The 22298-nt window shown below is 34.1% G+C and overlaps 1 protein-coding gene across 5 annotated transcripts in view; it reads right to left on the bottom strand.

Annotated features, from left to right (window-relative positions):
• The window catches only part of LRBA (LPS responsive beige-like anchor protein), a 351486-nt gene that overhangs the window by 312774 nt on the left and 16414 nt on the right, over window positions 1-22298 (bottom strand). For all 5 annotated transcript variants that reach the window (XM_087963037.1, XM_026668758.2, XM_026668760.2 and 2 more), the window contains exons 3-15: window positions 16828-17059; window positions 16605-16705; window positions 14186-14281; window positions 12691-12812; window positions 12285-12411; window positions 10321-10440; window positions 8678-8824; window positions 7124-7321; window positions 6538-6671; window positions 4718-4826; window positions 4474-4626; window positions 2866-3034; window positions 1114-1193 (exon numbers count right to left, since the gene is read on the bottom strand). In XM_087963037.1, the coding sequence (XP_087819163.1) occupies window positions 1114-1193; window positions 2866-3034; window positions 4474-4626; window positions 4718-4826; window positions 6538-6671; window positions 7124-7321; window positions 8678-8824; window positions 10321-10440; window positions 12285-12411; window positions 12691-12812; window positions 14186-14281; window positions 16605-16705; window positions 16828-17059 (1788 nt within the window). The remainder of the gene's footprint in view (window positions 1-1113; window positions 1194-2865; window positions 3035-4473; window positions 4627-4717; window positions 4827-6537; window positions 6672-7123; window positions 7322-8677; window positions 8825-10320; window positions 10441-12284; window positions 12412-12690; window positions 12813-14185; window positions 14282-16604; window positions 16706-16827; window positions 17060-22298) is intronic.

Here is a 22298-nt window from a genome sequence, read left to right as displayed (position 1 = left end):
AGTGAAAAAAGTTTTTCATTTTTCCAGGATATATAATTGATACCAGAAGAGACAATATTCTTAACTAAACATGATATAATCATATAGATCTATTAACATGGCTTGCTTTAGAGTCAGAAATAAGAAATACTGAGCATGCTATAAGGCTTCAAGCATTTTTAAAGCAAAATCAAATATTGTACCAATTTCAAGCTCTGAAAATATTTTTTAAACATTTGTCCTATAAGGTTTCTACTTTTTTTTCAGCTGGAGAAAGTCTAAGCCTCCTTCAGTTATTTGCACTTATCTTTGGGGAGCTTTATTAACTTAGCTTTTTTCAGTCAAGTAACATGACAAGGACAACAGTGAAAGAGGGACAGAAAACAAAAGGAAGAAATAGGACAGGATGGATGGCTTGAACTTTGCCATCAGCATGGTTTATGTACTTTATGTAGACATCAGTTTGATTACAACATTGGATTCACAGCTTGGTTAACCTTCTTTTTTATACTATATCAATATAAAAGGCAGTATTTTCAATATTAAGCAAAAACCAAGAACATGGGGGCATAACCCCAAACTGACAGGAGGGAAGTTCAAAAGTAGTGTTTGAACGTATTACTTCATAGAAAGAGTAGTGGAAGCATGGAACCAACTTCCAGCAAAGGTAGTCAATCACCAGTAACTGAATTTAAACACAGGATAAACACTTATGCATCATCTGACAAAAAATAAAAAATAAAACAAATTAAAAAAACCTGAAAGGGCAGACTTGATGGACCACTTGATGGGTCTTTTTCTGCGGTCAGTTTTCTATGTTACACAGAGAACAATTATTAATTGAAGAAAGCAGCTCTAGTGAGACATGGACATTTAAAGGGCTGCACCTTCTTCACCTTAATCATTCAGAGTCTGTACTTCCTACAGCAAATGTTCAGTCATCAGAAATATAAGGTACACACTCTAAAGCAGGAAGCCCCCCCACTGCAATCCATTTGAATTGGAATGATGATTCCTAGAAGTTGAGTTCCCTTCCATTAGCATCTTAACGATTTTAGAAAACAATAAGCAGGGCAAATAGCTCTGTAAGAAAATAAAACTGAACAATACAATCTCAATTTTAAGATTTCTTACCTTTGTCACCAATTGCTTAATAAACATCAGTAAACAGGCTCGCAGAGAAAGAATTTCTTTCTGATTAGGCCGAGGTCCATCTTAATATGAAAGATACATTATATTACATCATGTACTTAAAGTCTGTGATTATTACTATGCAATTACATTAACTCCTAATTTTTTGTGCTGCATATTAAAGAAAACATTATTTTGAACACATGGAATATTTCAATCATTATTAATTTGCTTTAATCAGGTTAATATCTTAACAAAACTCAAATCAAATGTTTAAGCTACAATGTTTTCATCCAACTTAAGCAATGGATTGCTTCAATCCTTTTCAGTGGAAAGCTGTGTGTCAGAAATATGACACGTATCTATATTTCCTAGGGAAAAACTATTCTGACCTCCTTTTTTCTAATTTTTGGAACAGCTCCTTGTGTCCTCTTTTGTGCTTAAACCAGGTTCATCCCCTCTTTCTTTTAACATCACCAATCCCAGAGAATTATCTTCCTTGCTGACCAAAATATTTTTTGCTATTGAGATTTTTCCTTCTGAATATTGCAAACCACCTCCAGTCTCTTGGTCATATCTCAAATAGGCAATATCCCTTGGCAGCCTTGGTCATGTACCTTTACTTACAGAAGGAATACTAAGTCATGGTTTGTTGTAACTGTGCATTCCAAGTTGTGCATATACCATAAGTAGCAATATTTTTTGTTGTATTACTATCCCACCTTTATTTTTACAAATAACTCAAGACAATGAATATGTCAAACACACTTTCCCCCTTCTAATTTCCCGACAACAACCCTGTGAGGTGGTTTGGGCTAAGTGGGGATGGCTGGTCTAGTCACCCAGGTGATGCTGTGCTAAGCCACAAATAATATTTATATAATTCACAGTGCTTCGGTTTGCAGAACTTCCTAAGCCACGGGTGTCAAACGCGCAGTGTCACGTTGCCATTACATAATGTTTTGTGATGTTTTTTCCCTTCACAGAGCAGGGGTGGGTGTGGCCTGCGTGTGATGCATCTGGCCCATGGGCCGCCAGTTTGACATCCCTGTCCTAAGCCAAAACCCAACTAAATATGTTAGGCTAAAGAGTGAATCCAGGTAAAAGTTAGTAAGAGATCCTGAAGGTTTACAATGACATAATTACAACAGCAAAAGAACTACGAAATGAGATAATATTTGTATTTATTTTTAACTGGTTTTCAACCCCTTTGGACTCCTTTGAGTCAATGTTAACTCCTGTCGAATGCCTAGACTAATCCCTGCAGTTTTCTTGGTAAATATTTGTGAAGTGGTTTGGCATTGCCCGCTTCCTACTAGTGTCTGATTCAGCGTTCACCCAGCTGGCTTCATGCCTAAGGTGGAATAGGACTCCCCTAAGTACCATACCACACTGGCTCTCTTTAGCAGAAATGCATACTGCAAATTCCATGTGAATTTCTTATCCGTTGCAATATTTTATGTGTATTTCCAGATTTTTTTGCATATGTTTTGCATGTATCTAACTATAAGAGTAATTCCATATACATATACATACATACATATACACACTTGCACACAGACATACACACACACACACACACACAAACAAATGGAATATGACACTAGAGTTTTAAAAGAATACAGATCACCCAGTATCACACACATTACACTTAAATTCCATAAATATTTAAAATATTGTGTCATTTCAGCATCTAACTTATTCATAGTTCCAAATGTTGTGTTTTTGTTGTAAAGCAAGAAAATAAATACATACCTAAACCTTTAGGAGTAATTCCACTACGGTCTTGAGGATTAACTACCCAATAGTAATACTTCAAGGTATGCATTGCCAATAGAACTGTACCAACTCGTCTAATTGCATTATATATATTTGCTATGCCAATGAATTCAGTGGACAAGTAAGTGTACAACATCAATTGAACCTGTATCATCCAATTAAAAACAAAAACAAAGGAGAATAACTAAGTTTATATATATTAGGGAAATTAAATAAAGGCAAGGAAATGAGCACTCCCAAAGCTCTATTTATACATTTATTTATCTGGAATCAATACCAATAGATATAATTTATAACATTTGCAAAGATTTTCAGAGGTTTGATATTGTGATATATCATTGCATTATGTCTATATTGGGCTTATGTACAAAACAAAACAATTGGGGTTTTGAGTTCAAAACCAAGAAACCCACCAAAGCTCATTCTCTGATCTGCTTTCCACAGAATAAAATCTGAAACAGTTCAAAAGTTCTATTTCATTGGAGTAAACCTCAGAATATTCCAAGCCATATACTAAAAAGTAAAAGTGAAAAGTTTAAGATATCTAGTTTTCTTTTTCACTTAAGTACTGTAAGAAGGAGAGGGTCATACACATTAGCTTGCTTCAACAAGCCAAATGGGAAAATTCTTAATGAAAGAATTTCTTTAATAATAAGACTATCAAAAATGTTCAATTTAGTAGTAATAAATTAGTAATTACTTATTGGAAACAAAACACTCAGACCAATGTACTTTTGTTTAAGCATGAAACACCTGAAACAGCTGTGCACTCAAAACAGTTTCACAAGTGAAACATTTTTCATTAATTTGTATAGTTAATTCACTTTTCCCCCCTTCTGTTCAATTGTGCCTGATCCTTGGAGACTGCCTGACCAGAGGTGGTATTCAGCAGGTTCTGACCAGTTCTGCAGAACTGGTAGCGGAAATTTTGAGTAGTTCGGAAAACCAGCAAATACCACCTCTGACTGGCCCCGCCCCTATCTATTCTCTGCCTCCAAGTCCTAGCTGATTGGCTGGGTCTTCTTTTGTTGCCCTGCACAGGAGAACAGAGCTGGAAAGCAGGTTAGTGGGATGGGGAGGGAATTGGATTTTGCAATAACCTTCCCCCAGGAATGGGGAGGGAATGGGGATTTTGCAGTATCCTTCCCCTGGAGTGGGTTGGGAATAGAGATTTTACAGTATCCTTCACCTGCCACACCCACCAAGCCAAGCCATGCCCACTAAGCCACACCCACAATTTTGAATCCCACCACTGCGCCTGACAACTGCCTGCAGTTCTCCTGGCAAGTTTTTTTCAATAATAGTTTGCTATTGCCTCCTTCTTAGGGCTGAGAGAAAGTAAATGGTCCAAGATCACTTGGGCTTTTTGCTCAAGGCAAGACTAGAACTTCCCTGGTTTCTGGCTGCTTAACTACTACACCAAACTGGGTCTCTTAGTTCATGTTATGCTTCTCCAAAATACTGTATATCTTTTAACACAGGAGAGGGGAAATAAATCTAAATTATGGAATCTGTATATCACATTAGTACTAAAAGAAAAATCGAGTCTTTTTATGCTCTGTTCACAAATGGAATGCATCTTACCTTGGCTGGAGTATAAATCCATATTACAGGGTTAAGGAGAATATGATCACAGAGCTGCTTCAGCAAGGGGGCTCCATTATGCAAATTGCTCAGATATTTAGCAAAGGCAAGGCAAAGGTCTAAGACAGTTCTGTTAATGTGTGCTTTGGAAGACTGCAGAAGGAAAAATACACTTAAGTAATGATGAACATAGCCAAAATATTTTTAAAAAATGCAAAGAAAAAAACATTTAAATTTTCTTTACCTTTTCAAGACTGTATCCTATTACAAGGAAGCCCTTACAAGAAAGCATTTGTTCTTGCATAGCAACTGAGTTCTTCAGCAATTCCATAATGAAAGCCAGTAAAATAGAACTGAAAAACATATTGCATTGATGCAGCATATTAAAAATTAGCATATTTAGGGTTTGGAGTAGCACATTTTTGTTGATTGATTGATACTGGGTCATTCTTCTCAATTCAGCAGAGTACATATTTTTATAGTTTGAAATACAATTACTGCAATTGCATAATTTACCGCATCTTTGCCAAGTAACCACTATCACCCTATAGCAATCCCAAAGAGTGATGACTAGAAGGAATATAAACATTGATGTTCCTCCTTGAAGAAATATTCAATAGTAGCAGGAAGCTTCATTATTGCAAGCAATACATAATCCAGTCTATAATGTACCTGACAAACTGGTTCTGAGAGTAAGAGAGTAAGCTATGTTTAAAACACATTACACTGCAAAGCAAGTCTAGAGGATCAGAACACATACAGATTGCAGATTAGAACTAAGTTCTATAGATTTCTTTTTTCTTTTTCTTTTTGTCATGAAATATAGTTCATTTTCCAGTATTAGGGCTTTAAACTATACGGAATTAAAAGTATGCCATTTAGAAAAAAAAATACATGCAAATATTATTTTAAACAACTCTTTAGCCTGACAGCTGAGCAATTTAGAAAATTATGACTATGTTTATTGTACAAAATTCAGTCAAGAAATAATACCACAAAAATGGAAGGAACCAAGTACAAAACCAGGTAACTTTGGCTAATTAAAATATTTGAGGTAAACAAAAAGGTTGTGCTTTGGTACCAACATTGGCAATTACTTTAGAAAAACAGGTAGTTTAATAAAAACAATCAGAAGGATGAAGAAAATAAATGTCTGTTATTTCTAATATAACATTTTCATTTAGATGATAAAATACCATGATATTTGAATCAAAATCAAATGTTATAGCTTTAATTTATATTTATATTGTTACTGCAGCCAAAGCAAATAATGTACATTGCTGCATAATTTACTGGGTAAATTAGGTGTTCTAGTCCAGAATGTGTCTCATTAAAAATATTAATGTACAATAACCAAAAGTACCATTTGCTTTTGAAAGCTATTGCATTTAAATTCTAAAAGCATTTAGAAGGCAATTGCTGCAGAATAATTAGCTTTTCCTAGAAACACACCCACTGTTTTTGACAATCCTATAGTAGTTTGTACATATAAGACATTTTTTACTAATCAAGTACTGGAGTCAGGAAGATAAACTCTCCTTGGCCAGAACCAGCAGCTCTGTAAAAAATAACCCTGTATACCTTTTGACAGAAAGGAATTCATCCCTGAGGAATTTTTCATATCTCCCCCTCCCTGACTCCATAAATTACATAGCTACTGAATGATGTACACATTTGTGTAGAAGACTTAGTGTCAATAATCTGACTTCATCTCAAGGTCTTCTCTCCATAACAGATTTAACATGCTCTAACCTTGAAAATATAAATAATGTTCTCCACGCTGCAATATAATTGCATTACTTGGGGATAATTCCCACTCCCATTCCCCCCCCAAAAGCTAAACATGTTCTCATGTATTTTCACTTCAGATACATTTATATCTTTTAACATGCATTGTATTTTCAACTTACTTTATCATCACAAACATTTCCAAAATTAGTGCCGTTGCTACAGAGTTATCACTAAGAGTTACTACTTTTTACTATTAGAATACAATAGTTTCTCTGACATTTAGACCATCAAAATGAAAAGGCAGTTTGAAGTGAGAATAAAGATTCTTCTTACCAAAGAGTTGTGTCAGGCTCATCCAAGGAATATTGCCTATAGTCCAGCTGTGCAAATAGAGGAAATAACACCTGCACTCCTCCAATAGAATGCATTGCACCTTGGATAGAATGGGTTATGACTGCTTTCACATCCTGTAATGTCAAATTTGAACATATTAAATGTGGTTCTTTTTCCCCGCTATTGTTACTTTTAGGTTTCAATGTATCAAAAGAGTTTCAGTAAGATCTTTTCATTATTTACATTATAGTGCCCTGCTAAGGTCATACACATTGTGAAAGACCACAGTTGTGTTCTATACAGGAAATCTAAATAAAAGCCTTTAAAATAAGGATGAGAGCAGAGCTTCTATCAGGCCTTAAAGCAAAGGATATGTTTAGCTTGAAGAAAATACAAGGGCCTGAGAGCTTATGATTGCACATCACTAATCATTCACATCTGGTCTGAAAACAGGCTATGCGTTGAAAGGATCAAGCCATAAACCTTAAATCTTTTGAAGAACACACTAAAAGATCAAAACACACCGGGGGGGGGGGGAAATCAAGTACATCTCCCTATGAACCTGAAATCAGACACACCAAAATACCTGTAACATGAGGGCATGTGGTGAATGTACAAAGATAGAAGGATTATCCTTGGGTGATGATTCTAGGCAGAGCTGTGCATCGGTAGCCCTTGGGTTGTATGTAAAGGCAATAGCATTAGACAGTTTTCCATCATATAATAATTGTTTATGATGATCAGCTAGGAACAGATCACTTTCTCCCTTGAACTTAAAAGTTCCCTAAAAGGAAAGATTAAAAGAAAGATAATATTTAACCTGAATGCAATTGGAATGCAAAGTTTCACATGTAGGTAGTTTAGGATGATTCAACTATACATGTGTGAGATGCATTAATGAGTAAAAACAACAATAAACAATATTTTTAAAAAGAAATTCTACATTTATATCTTGGCATTGCTTATTTGTAAAAAAAAGGGATAAGGATGGGAGAAAATATATTTGAATGCTGTTTATTGGAAAAGTTGAAGAGCAAAACAATTTTGTTATGTTTTATAATTTTGTTTTGTTCAGGAGTACAAGCAGCCCGGATTTAGGACCGTTCTTTCAGCTACTGATCAAAATTACAATGGTATAAATGAAAGAACATACAACCCCTGCCTGAAGTTGCAGCCACTGCAGCATCCCTGCAGTCATGTGAACAAAATTCAGGTACATGACAATCTGCCTGCCCTTATATCAATCACAGGTATGCTGCAGCAGGATTCCCCACCTATCTTTCCCCTCCTCCGACTCTGCTAGTCCCCACAGGTCTTAGGCCTGCTGCTTCCCATCCTGCTAGGCCCCACACCTTCCTCCCCATACTGTCATGGCTTGGTCCACTTCATTGTGTCTGCCTCCAAAAGGGTGTTCCCTTCTGTGATGGCACTATGCAGCCTCTATATAGGAAGGCTGTGTGGCAGAGTAGCTACTTCTACAGGGAAATCTATAGAAAAGGTAAATAGATCGAGCCATGATGGAGGAAGGAGAGGAAGGTATGGGATCCAGTAAGGTGTGAGGTAGGATTATGACCAGTGAGGACCCAGTGATGCAGAGAAAGCCCTGGAAGGCCCAGGGCAGGCCACATGTGAACCGGAGAAGTGAAGCAATGAGTGTCTGTGCCTGTGCTTCCCCACCTGAGGCAATTGCTGCTCACAACCACAATAGGGAGAGCAGGAATTGATGCAAGGTGTTCACATGGGTGTTTCATTTAATGACTGTCATGATTTACAATCATAATAGTCATGTTCCATAATGGTTGTAAGTTGGGAACATGTATATGAAGTACAGACATTTACATTTAAAATTGACACATACAAACATACAGAGTCAACATCAAGCCATGGTTTATAATGCTTGAACTCTATCCTTGGAGCTTAGCTGAGGCACAAGAGGGTCATATCCTTCATTTTTGAGGATAAATTAGTAATAAATTTAAATTAGTAATATTTATTATATTCTGCATAAAGTAAATGGAAATCAGAATATTTAAAAACACACTCATCATTTAACAGGGATGCTGTTATAATTTTAAAATCAATCCAGCATAAAATTAAAGTTTTCTTAGTTCCACCAAAATCCTGTTAGGACTATACATACTTTGTATCCCAGACCAAGTTGATAAATCGCAAAGATCTGAGCAGCATTGAGAGCTTCACTGAAAAGATAAACAGCTGTCATCTGCCCACAAAACACTCGATTGGCATCTGCTGTTTCTGAAGAGCCCAGGAAACATTTGTCAAATGTCTAAGAAAGTAAATTTAAAAATCTAGTCAATGTTTAATTTGTTTTTGAAAGTGAAGACTATATACATGATAAAATATCTTCCATTCTTTCTTTTTCTTTTTCTTGTATATGTATTTGGGATGAGTAAAGTCACTGGAGTTGTGAACATAGCTTCCTTAAAATAAATTTTAATGAAGTCAGAATTTCATTTGTTATTGTTTTTTACAGATGAGGTTTTTTCTTAGGATATTTTCTTAGGTAGCATTTTACTCCAGGTGGTACGGTAGTGATTGTGATGTTTTTGTTATATGGATTGTTTTTACATTGATCAGAGTAGAGATGTGAGTAGTATACGTAGTACTGACATAATTTAATTAACAATAGCAATAAAGAAAAAAAATCACATAAATTATTTCTCATCCATATTTATTTACTTAGTTGGTAAGACTATTTTTACATATTCATTCATTCATTCATTCATTCATTCTCCAAGTGTCACAGATTGGACAAAGAGAAAATATAGAACTTTTATCCTATATTTAATTTATAAATATTGCTAAAGATATAAAAAGAAGAGTTCAGTTACAACTGAAGCAATGCATATGACAAACTAAGGAAATAAATGTGAATAAGAAAAAAATATGTATTTTTTCCGTTTATTGCTTTTATTTTATTTATTTCAGTGCAGGATATAATGCTTACATTAGTACTCTGACCAATGTAAAAATAGTCCATACAACAAAACAGAATACTTTATTAAAACATTATAGTTATCACCATACCACCCGGAATAAAAGGCTACCTAAGAAAATATATAAATAAGAAGAAACAATGATATTCCAGTTACCCATTCCAGTTAGACCAACCCCCAAAGTAAAATTGTTTTCACAACATGAAGAGTAAGGCACCAAGTGATCAAGATATTCAAAGCATTGAGATCATCTCTGAGAAAGCTTGCCACCAAAATGCCAGCCTTCTGAACCATGAGGTCCCTCGTCTCTGACAGGGTTGACTGAATTCTTTAAAACAATGTAGTGTTTCTTCTACTCTAAAGGGTTCATCATAAGCACCATTCTGAACTGTGCTCCGAAGCCTTTAACAAACAGTGCAAATACTGAAAAATAGGGCCTAGCAGACCCCCTTTTCTCTGAAGATGACAGCCACAATTGCCAGCAAAATATCAGGAAATCTTTTATCTAGATCAAGGTCAATTAACCCTAAAGGCCAATATTTATTTATTTGTTAGATTTGCATCCCACGTTTAATAGCATCTCAACGAGATATCCATATTATTTCACACTAACAACGCCGTAAAATTGTGACAGGCCTACTTATATTTATAAATGAAAAAAAAATCTGGGTCAATACTCAAGATCTCTGCTTCAAATTATTGTTTAGCGCAAAAATTAAGAGAATAGTCAATTTCCATTTTTCATTTTCAACTTTAACATAAGCAACATAAGACAGAAAAGACATACAATATCTCCTGTAAATAACTGATAAAGTGAATCACTTACATCACTGGCATTGACAAACCATGTTATCTCTCCATATGATGCTAGTTCTCCATTCACATAACATCTGAGTTCACTATTCTTCCAGCGATTATAGATATGAACAATAGTAACCATGTACCACTATATAAGGAAATGTAGATGAATTAGACTGTCAGCTGAAAATTAGTCAGTCTGCACATAGTGAACAGAAAATGCATTGTTGCTATATTGTTCTTTCACTGACAGTCATCCATTTAATAGCCTTATTTTTTAAGTAATAACATTACTTAATTTTTGCTATTGAGAATGTGTTTTGCATTCTGCATTCTGTTCTTCTGTTTTTTTAATCTATGACTGCTTCTACAGGTAGTCCTGAACTTACGACCACAATTGAGCCCAAAATTTCTGTTGGTAAGTGAGACATTTGTTAGGTAGGTTTTGCCCCATTTTACAACCTTTCTTACCACAGTTGTTAAGTGAATCACTGCAGTTGTTAAGTTAGTAATATGGTTGTAAGTGCATCTAGTTTCCCCATTTATTTGCTTGTCAGAAGGCTGCAAAAGGGGATTACCTGATCCTGGGACACTGCAACCGTCATAAATATGAATTAGTTGCCATTGCCAAGCATCTGAATTTTGGTCACATGACATAAGGATGCTGCAATGGTCATAAGTATGAAAAACGGTCACATAGGTCACCTTTTTCAGTGCCATTGTAACATTGAACAGTCACTAAATGAACTGCTGTAAGTCGAGGTTTATCTGTCTTTCATTTTATCTTTCTGGCTACAACAAAGAAAGTGAATAAATTCCTGAACTGATTTTCAAACAACTAGTAATTACAGAATTAGACATCTTAAACTTGTTCCTTTTAAATTATTATAGAATTTTATATTAGAATTTTCGATGTGTGTGTGTGTGTGTGTGTGTGTATATATATTGCAATTATGAAAATAAATATCAACCTAAAACCGCTAATGCCAATGATCAATAATGTTCAAATTCAGAAATACCTATTATACATTTTATTAATTGTAGATTAAACATAATGTTGAAGAAAGTTTACACCAAACAGAGTATGGAAAGTGAGAGCTCTTCTTTCACATATAAGTCCAGCTGTAACAAATTGAAAAAAAGCAGAGTTTTTCCCTTGTCTGGTGTTTTGGAAAGAATCCAAACTTCTGGAAGATATAAATTATTTCCTGTACAGTGGATTCATAACTGTTCTAAAAGAATCAGGAATCTCAGTGTGTTCTCCATCTACTTACTAGTTGATAAATAGAATAATAAATAGAATTCAGACAGAAGCAGAAGCCATGTTGCTGATAATTGGACTACTGAATAGCTGAATGGCTTTTGGCACCAAGTATGGAATGTGTTGGAGAAGAAACTATTTTATTTGAGCCTAGAGCATGAAGGTCAAATAAATAAAGCACAATTCACAGTTCCCAATGAAAATGGAAAAGAACCGAGTCACCATGGAGTGGATAAAAAGTACAAAAACAAAAAAAGCTAAAGCAAAAAGTTACTAGAAAAACAGAAGCAATCTACACTTTGAGACAAAAGTTGAAGTTTACTTCTAAATGAGTCACCATCTGAAATCTCTAAGAATGATGAAACCTTATATTAGAGGAGGTAGTAGATTAGGAAAATATTGTGTAAAGAAATTATGAATGTTAAAGCTGTTATAGAGAGGAGGGAAAAATCTCTATACCTCTTAAAGGAGCAAACAATAAAATAAAAGAAATAAAAGCAGAAACTGAGGTGGACTAAAACTAAAAGACCGAAAACACTGTAAATTCGGCTTATAGGAAAGTTATCTGGGATGTAGGTTAAATGAGGTATAAGAGTAGGATTGATACTTCATGTTACTTGAATTTAAGTGCTACCTGTGAAGGAATAAGTCCTTTGAGCATGAAAACAATAGCTACTGGGCTGTTTGCCAGTGACTGGATCATCCAAAACAAACCCATGAATGACACATACCTTTTGCGGCTTGAAATCAAATTTCACACAGTGCTGGAAACCTTTTCCTTTTGATTTAATTGATGTCACAACCAAACAGCCTCCCACAAAATGGGCAGAGTAACCAAGCCCTTTACTTGTTCTAAAACTGAAACAAATAAATAAAATTATTACACTTATATTTATTTACATGTATTGATGAATGTCAATTTTACAAGCAAATATATTGCAACAATAGTAAATATATCAGGATATATTTATATACATATTTATAATACAATATATAGTGCCAATAAAGTACTAGGACTAGCACTAATGATGTTACCTAGTTAGGGTAACAAAATGTCTGCAAGAAAACAAGCAAGCTCAGAGAGCACCACAAAATATATAGTAAATATATAAATATATAAAATGCATATATACTTACCAATATAAGTAAGGCTTATCTTTGTCTACATTAATATTATTTACAGGATCCATTCTTAACCAAGTATGAAAGGTAAATCCATTCTGGTATGGCCACTTTGCTATAGGAGGTAAGGCAATAGCCTAAAAAAAGCAATGGATTTTCATAAATGAAACTTGTTTTTTTTAAAAAAAAAACTTTAAAATATGTTTTAATAAATATCCTTATTTTCATTTCAATCTTTGCTGTAAGTTAACATCCATTTTTTGTAGGCAAAAGCAATATTTTTCTTTGTGTTTTGCTTTTTTGATGTTTTAATATAAATAAATGTGAAATAATTTCAAATATAAGATCAGAAAGGATAGCAGTGATTTATACCAGTACAGTGATAGAAATATTGAGTGTTAACAATTGAATCATATGAGATACTTCCAGCGAAGTGGATGAATGGATGCTCTGCATTTTGTACAGGACATTGCAGCCAAAATATAAGATCCAGACTGCTTATAATTCTCTCTGCAGTAAAGATAGATCTTGAGATCTATATATAGCCTTTTCTAAGGACTCAAATTTTGACCTAGCCTCACTTTTGTAATCATGCTGGAATTTAATTTAATTTTTATTATCTCTTGAAGACTGAAAACCCTTCAGAAGTGCAAACTTCGTATTTGCTATGTGATTCCCTCTTTAATCTATTTATAAAGAAAGAGAAGTACCGATTTGCAGCTTTGAAATTTTTTTATTTTTCTCTAATATGCAGCTAAAAGATGACTATATTTTCCTTTGGAAAGTTTTTAAATGTGAAGAATTTGGATGATTTGATTTAAAGAAGATGTGGAAGTTAACTAAAAATATCCTCTCCTGTGGGAAAGAGCTTCTGTGTTTTTAAGTTGCTGATAAGAAGGCTTTGAAAGTTAACTACCAGATGGCTATGTTAAAGGAAATTTATGATTTGTGGACTCAAGAACTATAAGAGTACTTAACCCTATATTGCAATCAAAAAGTGCTGAAGAGAATCAAGTTTCTTTGAATAAAACAGAAAATGTATTATTGGGGATCTTAAAATTATAGCCTCCAAGAAAGAGATGGAAATATTGGATTTACAAATAGATCTGGAGGACTACTTAAAAAACAACAAATGCATAAATAAGATATAAGAAATGATGTGAGTTATGAAACTGCTTGAGTATTTATTCAAGCAAACCACTTCTCGCTTCAACCCATGATATCAAAATCTGTGACAACTCCTTTTAATTTGTTTTAAGCTGAGTTTATAAATTTAATAGATGTCTCTTTTAAAAAATATGTATCAGATTTGCTTGTAGTCAACTGTTATAAAGCTTATTAAACATTATCTTCATGTATATATATCCCAGTTTCCAAAACTGGCACAGAAAGATTTGAATTACTTTTCTTTAAGCTATGATATTATATTTAAGACTTCAAGAAAAAAAAGACCAAGTACCTTACAAAACAAAGATTTTAAAAAACAAACATGATAGATAAAATTACTTACTGCAGCACTTTTTCCTGGGAAATTGAAGAAGGCATCAGGCCCATATTTCTGGGGCATATATTTTAACACAGACAACAACTTTCCAGCATACAGAGGCTATTCAAAGAACAAATTCTTATTACAATGTTGAATGATGATGACGATGATGATAACAATAAACAATACCAATACCAATAATAATACCAATTACTGAGTTGAAGAAAAAGAACTGAAAGAAAATCATGAAATATCACTGCCTTCCCATTGAAACTATGCAATTATGGATGAAACATGTAATAATGATACCCATTGTCATCGGGGCACTTGGTACCATGTCCAAGAATTTTGTAAAATACATCAAAAAATTGCAATTTCCTATAATAACACCAGCAGAACTATAAAAAACTGCTACTTGGAACATTGTACATTTCAAGAAGATACTTGGTTGATACTTAGGATGCTGGCAGCAACCTTCAGTGCCAGTCAGTAATATTTGTGATACATTTTTAAATGTTCAGTTGATTGAGTTTGATGTTTAATGAAGAGAAGAGATAATAAAATTAGACTTGAATTTCCTGATTTTGCAAAAAAACAACAACAACCCAACATCCTACTTGGAACTGACTATATACTCAGACACTACCTTAATAGCTGTTTGGTCTTTGATTAGGACTTTAACTGTTAGGTTTTTACCAGTCCCAGACTGTGAATCGAATTGAACATTAAATTAATAAATAATAATAATAATAATAATAATAATAATAATAATAATAATAATAATAATAATAATGCAAAATCCAATAAAAATATTCAACTTTCATACCTCTAACAATTTTAGATGTTTCTCCAAGGCTCTTGGGCCAGAAAATCAGGATATAAATAGTTTACATATAATAATGATCATACATCAGAATACTACTATTAAGAATGTAAGACCACATCTACTCTATCAAAACAGTTTATGCTGCTACAGCCCAGGGATATTTTAAATCTGGCAGAGCAGCTAAAAATTAAGATGTCCACAAAGGCAGGCAGGAAGACATGTAGTATGAGATGGAGCAGGCCACCCTCCCAGGAAGAGGACTGATCTTCTAAGAACCATTCCTTGTTTCCAGTGTTTTGCCATTATCTGGGATCCAGCTACCAGGTCCTTGAGGCTCCATCTTCTGGCTACTGCTACTTAATGCCAAATTCACTTGCCATCTGGTTCATATGTTGCATCATATGTGAACCTAGCAACCAGAGGCATTGTTCTACAGATAATTAAGTATGATGCTTTACAAATAAAGTTGGGTGTAAGTCATAAGCAGACATTTCCTTAATATCCCAGTATCAAGCTTATACTGTAGACAGTAAAACCATCCATATTTCTCCATTTGCACTGCAAAGACATTGTCTTGTCTTGTTTAAAATTACCCAGGGGAAAAAAACACCTGCTGATTACTGTGAGGAGTTTTCAAGTTATGTGGAGGATAAAATCACTCGTAACTGTTCAAAGATGAATGCTGGCTGGAAGAGAAATGACTGAGGTAGCATGAATCTGTGCCTTTAATCCCGAGGAGGTAGACAGAGTTCTTTGTAAAGTTAGCAAAACATTGTCTATGTAAGAAAGCCTTTTGCACATCTTCAAGCCCCTAGTTTTGACCTTTCTCGGACAGAGGATCCTGCTCATAGTTATTCATGCTATTGTCACATTTGTTTAAATTAATACAATGTGCTGTACATGGGATTACCCTTGGAGAGCACCCAAAACTTCAATTGGGCTAGAACAGGGGTCTCCAACCTTGGCCACTTTAAGACTTGTGGACTTCAACTTGAAGTCCACAAGTCTTAAAGTGGCCAAGGTTGGAGACCCATGGGCTAGAAAATAGTATCTTATATAGAGATGGGTATTTCTATGTTTTCTTATGTAATACATGTACAAAAAGGAATTGAAGGTATGACCTTTAAAGCCCTGCATGGCTTAAAACCTGTTTATCTATGGGATCTACTCTTTCCAGATCCCTCTTCTTAAGACCGGTCATCTGCACAGGGACAAGCTTCACAGTGTCTGCTGCTCTTCTTCTGAACAGCGTGTTTCCCAAAATTGGGGTGGCTCCTTGAAAAAAAACCATTAAAAGAGCCTTGGAATAGAGCAGGGACAAAGGGGACCTCCCTAATGGGTATTTGTATGCTTTTCTTCAGGGCATTGTTACTTTGATTTTGATTTGACTTGCAATTATTTTTATTTGAATGGTAGATTCTGCTTTGGATCTTGTTGGAGACAACGACATATAAACAAAAATGAAGATCACTACCTGACTCCCAGTTTCCAGCTACTAACCATAAAAATCTATTCAGTGCCGTTACTCATAAAATTAATTCATTGATGTGAAAAGTTAAGGATATCTATTCAAAATAAAAAAAATACATTTTTTTACTAATACAGATTTCTACATACCCATTTTCCTCTGTCTCCTTGAAGTTTGCTGAAGTATAGCTTTAATTCCCGAACTGTCACACTGTAGCTTGCTAATACTCCAAGCATATCTACTAAAAGATCTGTGGAAAATTAAACAGAGGTTACATAGGTTAATATTTTTTTTCAGAGATGGATGAGAAAAGGTTCCATATTAGTTCATTGGAAGTTTCTTCCAATTCTAGGACAATTGAAGAAGCCATACCTGCAATCATACTGTCAGCTCTATCAATCCTCTGAAGCACATGCTCAATGAGACCTACTTCTGTGCAAATCTGCAGATTTCGGATACTTTTTTTCAGGATGGCTGTAAACATGCTCCATATCTCTGCCTGGCAAGTGACATCACACTTATCCAGCAAGTCCAACATGCATGTAATACCTTCTCCTTCTTGTATAATAAAATTCATTTCCAGATCAAAATGACCGCCTACAAGCTGAAATTTATAAAGGAACATCAAGACTTATTTTCAGAATTATCTCTTTAAAATGTATAATTTTCAGGATTAGCATTTTTCCTTGCGACAGATAATAGAAATGTTACACTAGACTGTGCAATTAATGAAGAGGTTGATAATACAATCTTATACATATATATCAGGGTACAAATCCTACAAAGTTGACTAAGGTTCCTAACAAAATTTGCATAGAACCGTTGAACGAATTCCTGTTTTATGTTAACAATACATGAACCAGTGTCAACATATTAAAAGCATATAGCAACTCAGCATTGGAATATGTGCACGTTTTGTTTCTAATCATTCTATTATTAGTGTTCTCAAATGAGAAAGGCAAATTGTTCACCTGTGAGAGTACTCTGAATAGCATCAAGCTGTCACTTATGGGCTTTGCATTTTATAAAAAAGATTATATAATCAGTCAGTACAGTGATTTAAAAAGGTCCAAATGCAACTAGATCAATTTTCCCAGTTGACAAATCAAAATAATATTCTGGGTCACAGCCATACACCTGTGATTCAAAATTTTGCAACCCAGATTAGTAATCATATCAATCCCCACCCCTTCATTTACATGCCCAAAAATATCCCTTCTATCTTCTTACTACACAATTTAAACTTTTGATAAAAATGGAAGTGAAATTCAAACATAATAAGAGCAGTATAGTGTTAGAAAGAATTATGTGACTGAACCAATTATTTGGGAACATTCATTTGCAATTTCTTCTTTATGATCTCTAAACAAATGTTAGCGTGGTTTGTAGGGCAAAGTGCTAAGAAACCAAAAACCTATTTACATTTCAAAAATAAATGTTAGTCCTAGCCTGGATATACATCTGTCTGTGATCAATGACAGTGAAGAGATTGGACTATAGCTGCTGTCAAAATAAGGCTACATATTCTGCAATTTTTGAAAAGAGAGTGAATTTAGGTGGTATCACACATGCACTTTTGAAGACAAGAGCATTGAGTCAACCCTACTTGTCTTCCTTGTATCTTCATACATGAATGTTCTGTTTCCTATTATATGATTTGAACAGACTAAGGATGTGGACTGGCAGAATTTTCACTTAATATCATCTTGTTTTTCTACTAGAAATTGTTAATATTGTTATTCACGATGTTACTGAACAGACTCCTCAGGTTGATGAGCATGAATTTCATATTACAGCACGTAGTTTATGCTGCTACCTGCCAGCTAGTATGGATGACAGGTTTTCTTATTGGGCCTATATTTAATTCTGTGAATGTCACATATTGGGTATATGAGTTAGTGGCAGAGATCTATTACTAAACAGAAACTAATCATAGATGGTTTTCATTTAAAATATAGCAATTCTGCTTTAGGATTTGCTAAACCAGGCTGTTTCCATGCTTTTCCGTGAATTCAAACAGCTTCCATTCATTACTCAAGGTCAGAAGTGTTGGAGAAATATGCAACTTGGAAAACATATTTTTCAGCTTTCTCAAAATAAATCAGTGGTGTCAAACACTTCAACATTAGGAATATATAATGAATATATCTAACATTTTAAAATAGTCAGACAACAGAAATAAAAATTTTAATATTTTATTTTTTAAATTTCTCTCTTAATGAAGGAGTAACAGCATATATAATAATATGCAAATGTATTTCTCAAATATGTGTTTGCGTAATGACAAGCTATATGCAAATCCAAGAAATACATGCACACTTCTTAAAGTCTAATGAGGAGATGTGTTCTTTATGACTGATGACAGTGCAAATTCCTTAGCAGGGAAGTTTATAACTATACATATTGTATAACTATCATTATTTCAGGTTATTTTAATTATAAAACCTAGACAGCTTTCATTACATCTGAAGAGGCCACATTTTCTATTCTCTGATGTCCCCATGGCAACACCCAGATCATAAAACAACTTCATCAGAAATGACGATTAAATAAAATACAGAATAGGTGGCTTGAAAAATTGTCTTCACAACCGGATATTAGCAGCAGTAGCAATTAAGAACTTTGTTCAATAGAAAGACCAGATAAATGCAGTTATAATCAACTTCAAAGAAATTTTATTAAAGGAAAAGTTTGGATTTATGCTTAGGAATACAACTTTCAGCCAATGCTAAGCTCACTGACAAGCATTACTCCCACACCCCAAAAAATCTGGCCCATTATCTTCTTACAGTAGCTTGAGTTAATATATTTGGTTCTAAAGAATCATCAACTGTCATGCCAGCACCTTATAGGCCATACATTTCGCTCTTAAGTAAAGTGAACTCACCTTCACCTCAATTCTCTATGAATCATCTTTCACTTTTAGCTACATGTACATAGACAGTAACCACCCTCCAAGAAGTTGACATATTAGTTTTCCTATCTAATCTGCAAAACACAAATAATTCACTAGCAATTCAAAGTAGTACATTCAGGAAATCAGACTTAAATAATTTTCATTTAAATGTTTTAAATGAAAAATACTTATGAAAGTATTTTTTACAAACGGAAGAGTTATATGCAATTTGTGGAAAATTTGATTTACTATTAATATGGCAACACATTATACATATGTATAAGCGCACACCTTAACAGTATGTCACATTAACCTATTCTAATAGTAATTTGAAGCTGATCAACCTTCAAGACACAAATTTGCTGCCAAAGACAGGGATCGCATAATCCAGGTATGTACACCAGCTAGTTATTATCTGAGCAGCAGTAATGGCTGTGAACAGCAAAATGTAATCTCATGAAATGTCACAGTAAGTTATGAATATCTGAGCAGCCTAATGCACCTACTAGCCATGAAGTGTGAGAATGTAATCTTATTACCTTTTTTATGGTTTTTTTTTTTAATAATATACACTTTGAACTGATGTATAGTCTTTCTCTGCACCTTAACATGATTTGGTCTCTTGTGCCATACAGTTCATTTTTTAGAATTTCCCAATTCAATGTATAAGTCTTAGATTCAACTTCAAAAACAATCTTTATAACAGCCAACTGGCTGACATAATATTTTCTCTTTCTAGACTGTGGAATGATATGTAAGCATACAGCAATGATTTCCAAGCAACTTATTTGAAGCATTCAAATACATCTTCCTAACTTTTACATTTCATTTTAATATTTCCCTGGATATTTGTAAATTTAAATATGTCATAAATATATCAATATCTGGATGGATTTTAAAAGCAATGGCAACTTTTGATATCTATAGATCATTCCTTCCCAATCATAATTTCACATTCCCAGGGATTAAGTTTCACCAAAGAGATTGAAAAATAAATTCTCTTTCTTCAACCTCTTCACCAAACAGAATGACAGCATCCTTCAAATCCAAATTTTAAATTTCTGCAGCAATTATCCCAAAGAATTGCACACAAATCTCTATTAGCAAGACAAAAACACATTACAGTTTACCAATTCTCAAAAAAAATTATCTATAGAATTTATTTATTAAAATTATATGCTGCTCATCTCACTGACAAGGCAAGTATAGGCAAAATACATTCAGGAAAAACAATTATTCCCTTAATCTATTTATTACTAAAACTCTCATTGTGTTTATTATCTGTTTGTACCATCAAGTTAGCCCAAATTATACCATAAGAGTTTTTGTTTTTATTTATTTCTTCTCCTATTACCGTCTGTACTTTGTCACATCTTCCTTTTAGTAAAATACAGTGTTTTCCATTCACTGAAACTGACTATTTGCAAAAAAAAAAAAAAAAAATTCTCTTTGTCTTAAAGGAGAATGGAGAAAGGGAATCAAAAACGTCAAGGCCACATAGCTGGTATGACTGTGTCATGATTCATTCATGCAATGCCAAATCTTGTTTTGATGTTATAACTGAACCTATTCACATAAGTTTTAATATCACAACAATAATATGTCAAATGGACTCTAGTACACAAAGTATTTTTTTTCTAAAATAAATATAATCTTGAATAGAACAGAACAGAATAGCAGAGTTGAAAGGGGACTTAGGAGGTTTTGGTTTTCTAGTCCAACCCCCTGCTTAGGCAGGAAACCCTATACCATATCTCTTCTTAAAAACTTCCAGTGTTGGAGCATTCACAACTTCTGGAGGCAGTTGTTCCACATTAATTGTTCCAACTGACAGGAAATTTCTCCTTAGTTCTTGATTGCTTCTCTCCTTGATTAGTTTCCATCCATTCTTGTCCTGCCTTCAGGTGCTTTGGATAATAGTTTGACTCCCTCTTCTTTGTGGCAACCCTTGAGATATTGGAACACTGCTATCATGTCATCCCTAGTCCTTCTTTTCATTAGACTAGACATTTCAGCAATCTTTGTTCATATGTTTTAGCTTCCAGTCTCCTAACCGTCTTTGTTGCTTTTCTCTGCACTCTTTCTAGAGTCTCAACATCTTTTTTACACCGTGGCGACCAAAACTGGATGCAGTATTCCAAGTGTGGCCTTAACACTCGGTATTAACACTTCACATGAAGTTTATCTCATTGTAACAAGTTAATGTGTATTTTATACCACCTACCCAGATAGTAGAAGAGAAATGTAATGGTATGTAAGATTGATTTTGAGGGTTGAGGGGAAGAGATGCTGCCTAGCAAATGATCAAGAGAGCTTAATGTCAGAAGAAAAAACTTAGGAAGAACCCATCCTAATTGATCAGGTGGCTAAAAATGGACACAAGAGATTTATACCTTCAGACCTGCAAGACTATATTAATGTAGCCTTACAATAAAATGGAATTAATTAGCTAATCTTGTCATGTTAGTCTGCCTGGGAACGCTGCCAGAAAAGCTCTGTTGCATCACCAGAGTTCTGCTCAAATCTGGAAGCAAAACTAGGGAACTGTCATCACAAACTTTATTTCATTAATAATTTAGGTTTATCATTAACCAAACTATTATTATATCATTCAAAATTTAAAAAGAACAGAAAATATTCAAGTTTGACAGAATTTTTCAAGATAGGATTATTTCCAGCAATAAATTTCTAAAAATATTGTTATCCGAATCTAAAGTGAAATACAGGTGATGAAACAATTCAGATTAACCGTTTAACAAACCACCATTTTAGTTACATACATAACTCTAGCCTACATTTGAACAGCCAGATAGGAGATACAAAAACTAGACAAATTCCATTCAGAGTTGAGTAGTACAGAGAAAATAGGAAAAGTAAAGTATAACCGTATGCTTATTTTAAATTCATATAATGCCAGTGTCAACAAAATTGCATTGTAAGCATTTTA

This window comes from Notechis scutatus, chromosome 4, assembly GCF_049901735.1.
Source record: "Notechis scutatus isolate UNSWTSFEM ecotype Mainland chromosome 4, rNotScu1.2, whole genome shotgun sequence".
Taxonomy (NCBI): domain Eukaryota; kingdom Metazoa; phylum Chordata; class Lepidosauria; order Squamata; family Elapidae; genus Notechis; species Notechis scutatus.
Note: the sequence above shows the minus strand (reverse complement) of the source record. Positions and strands in the feature narration are given on the sequence as shown.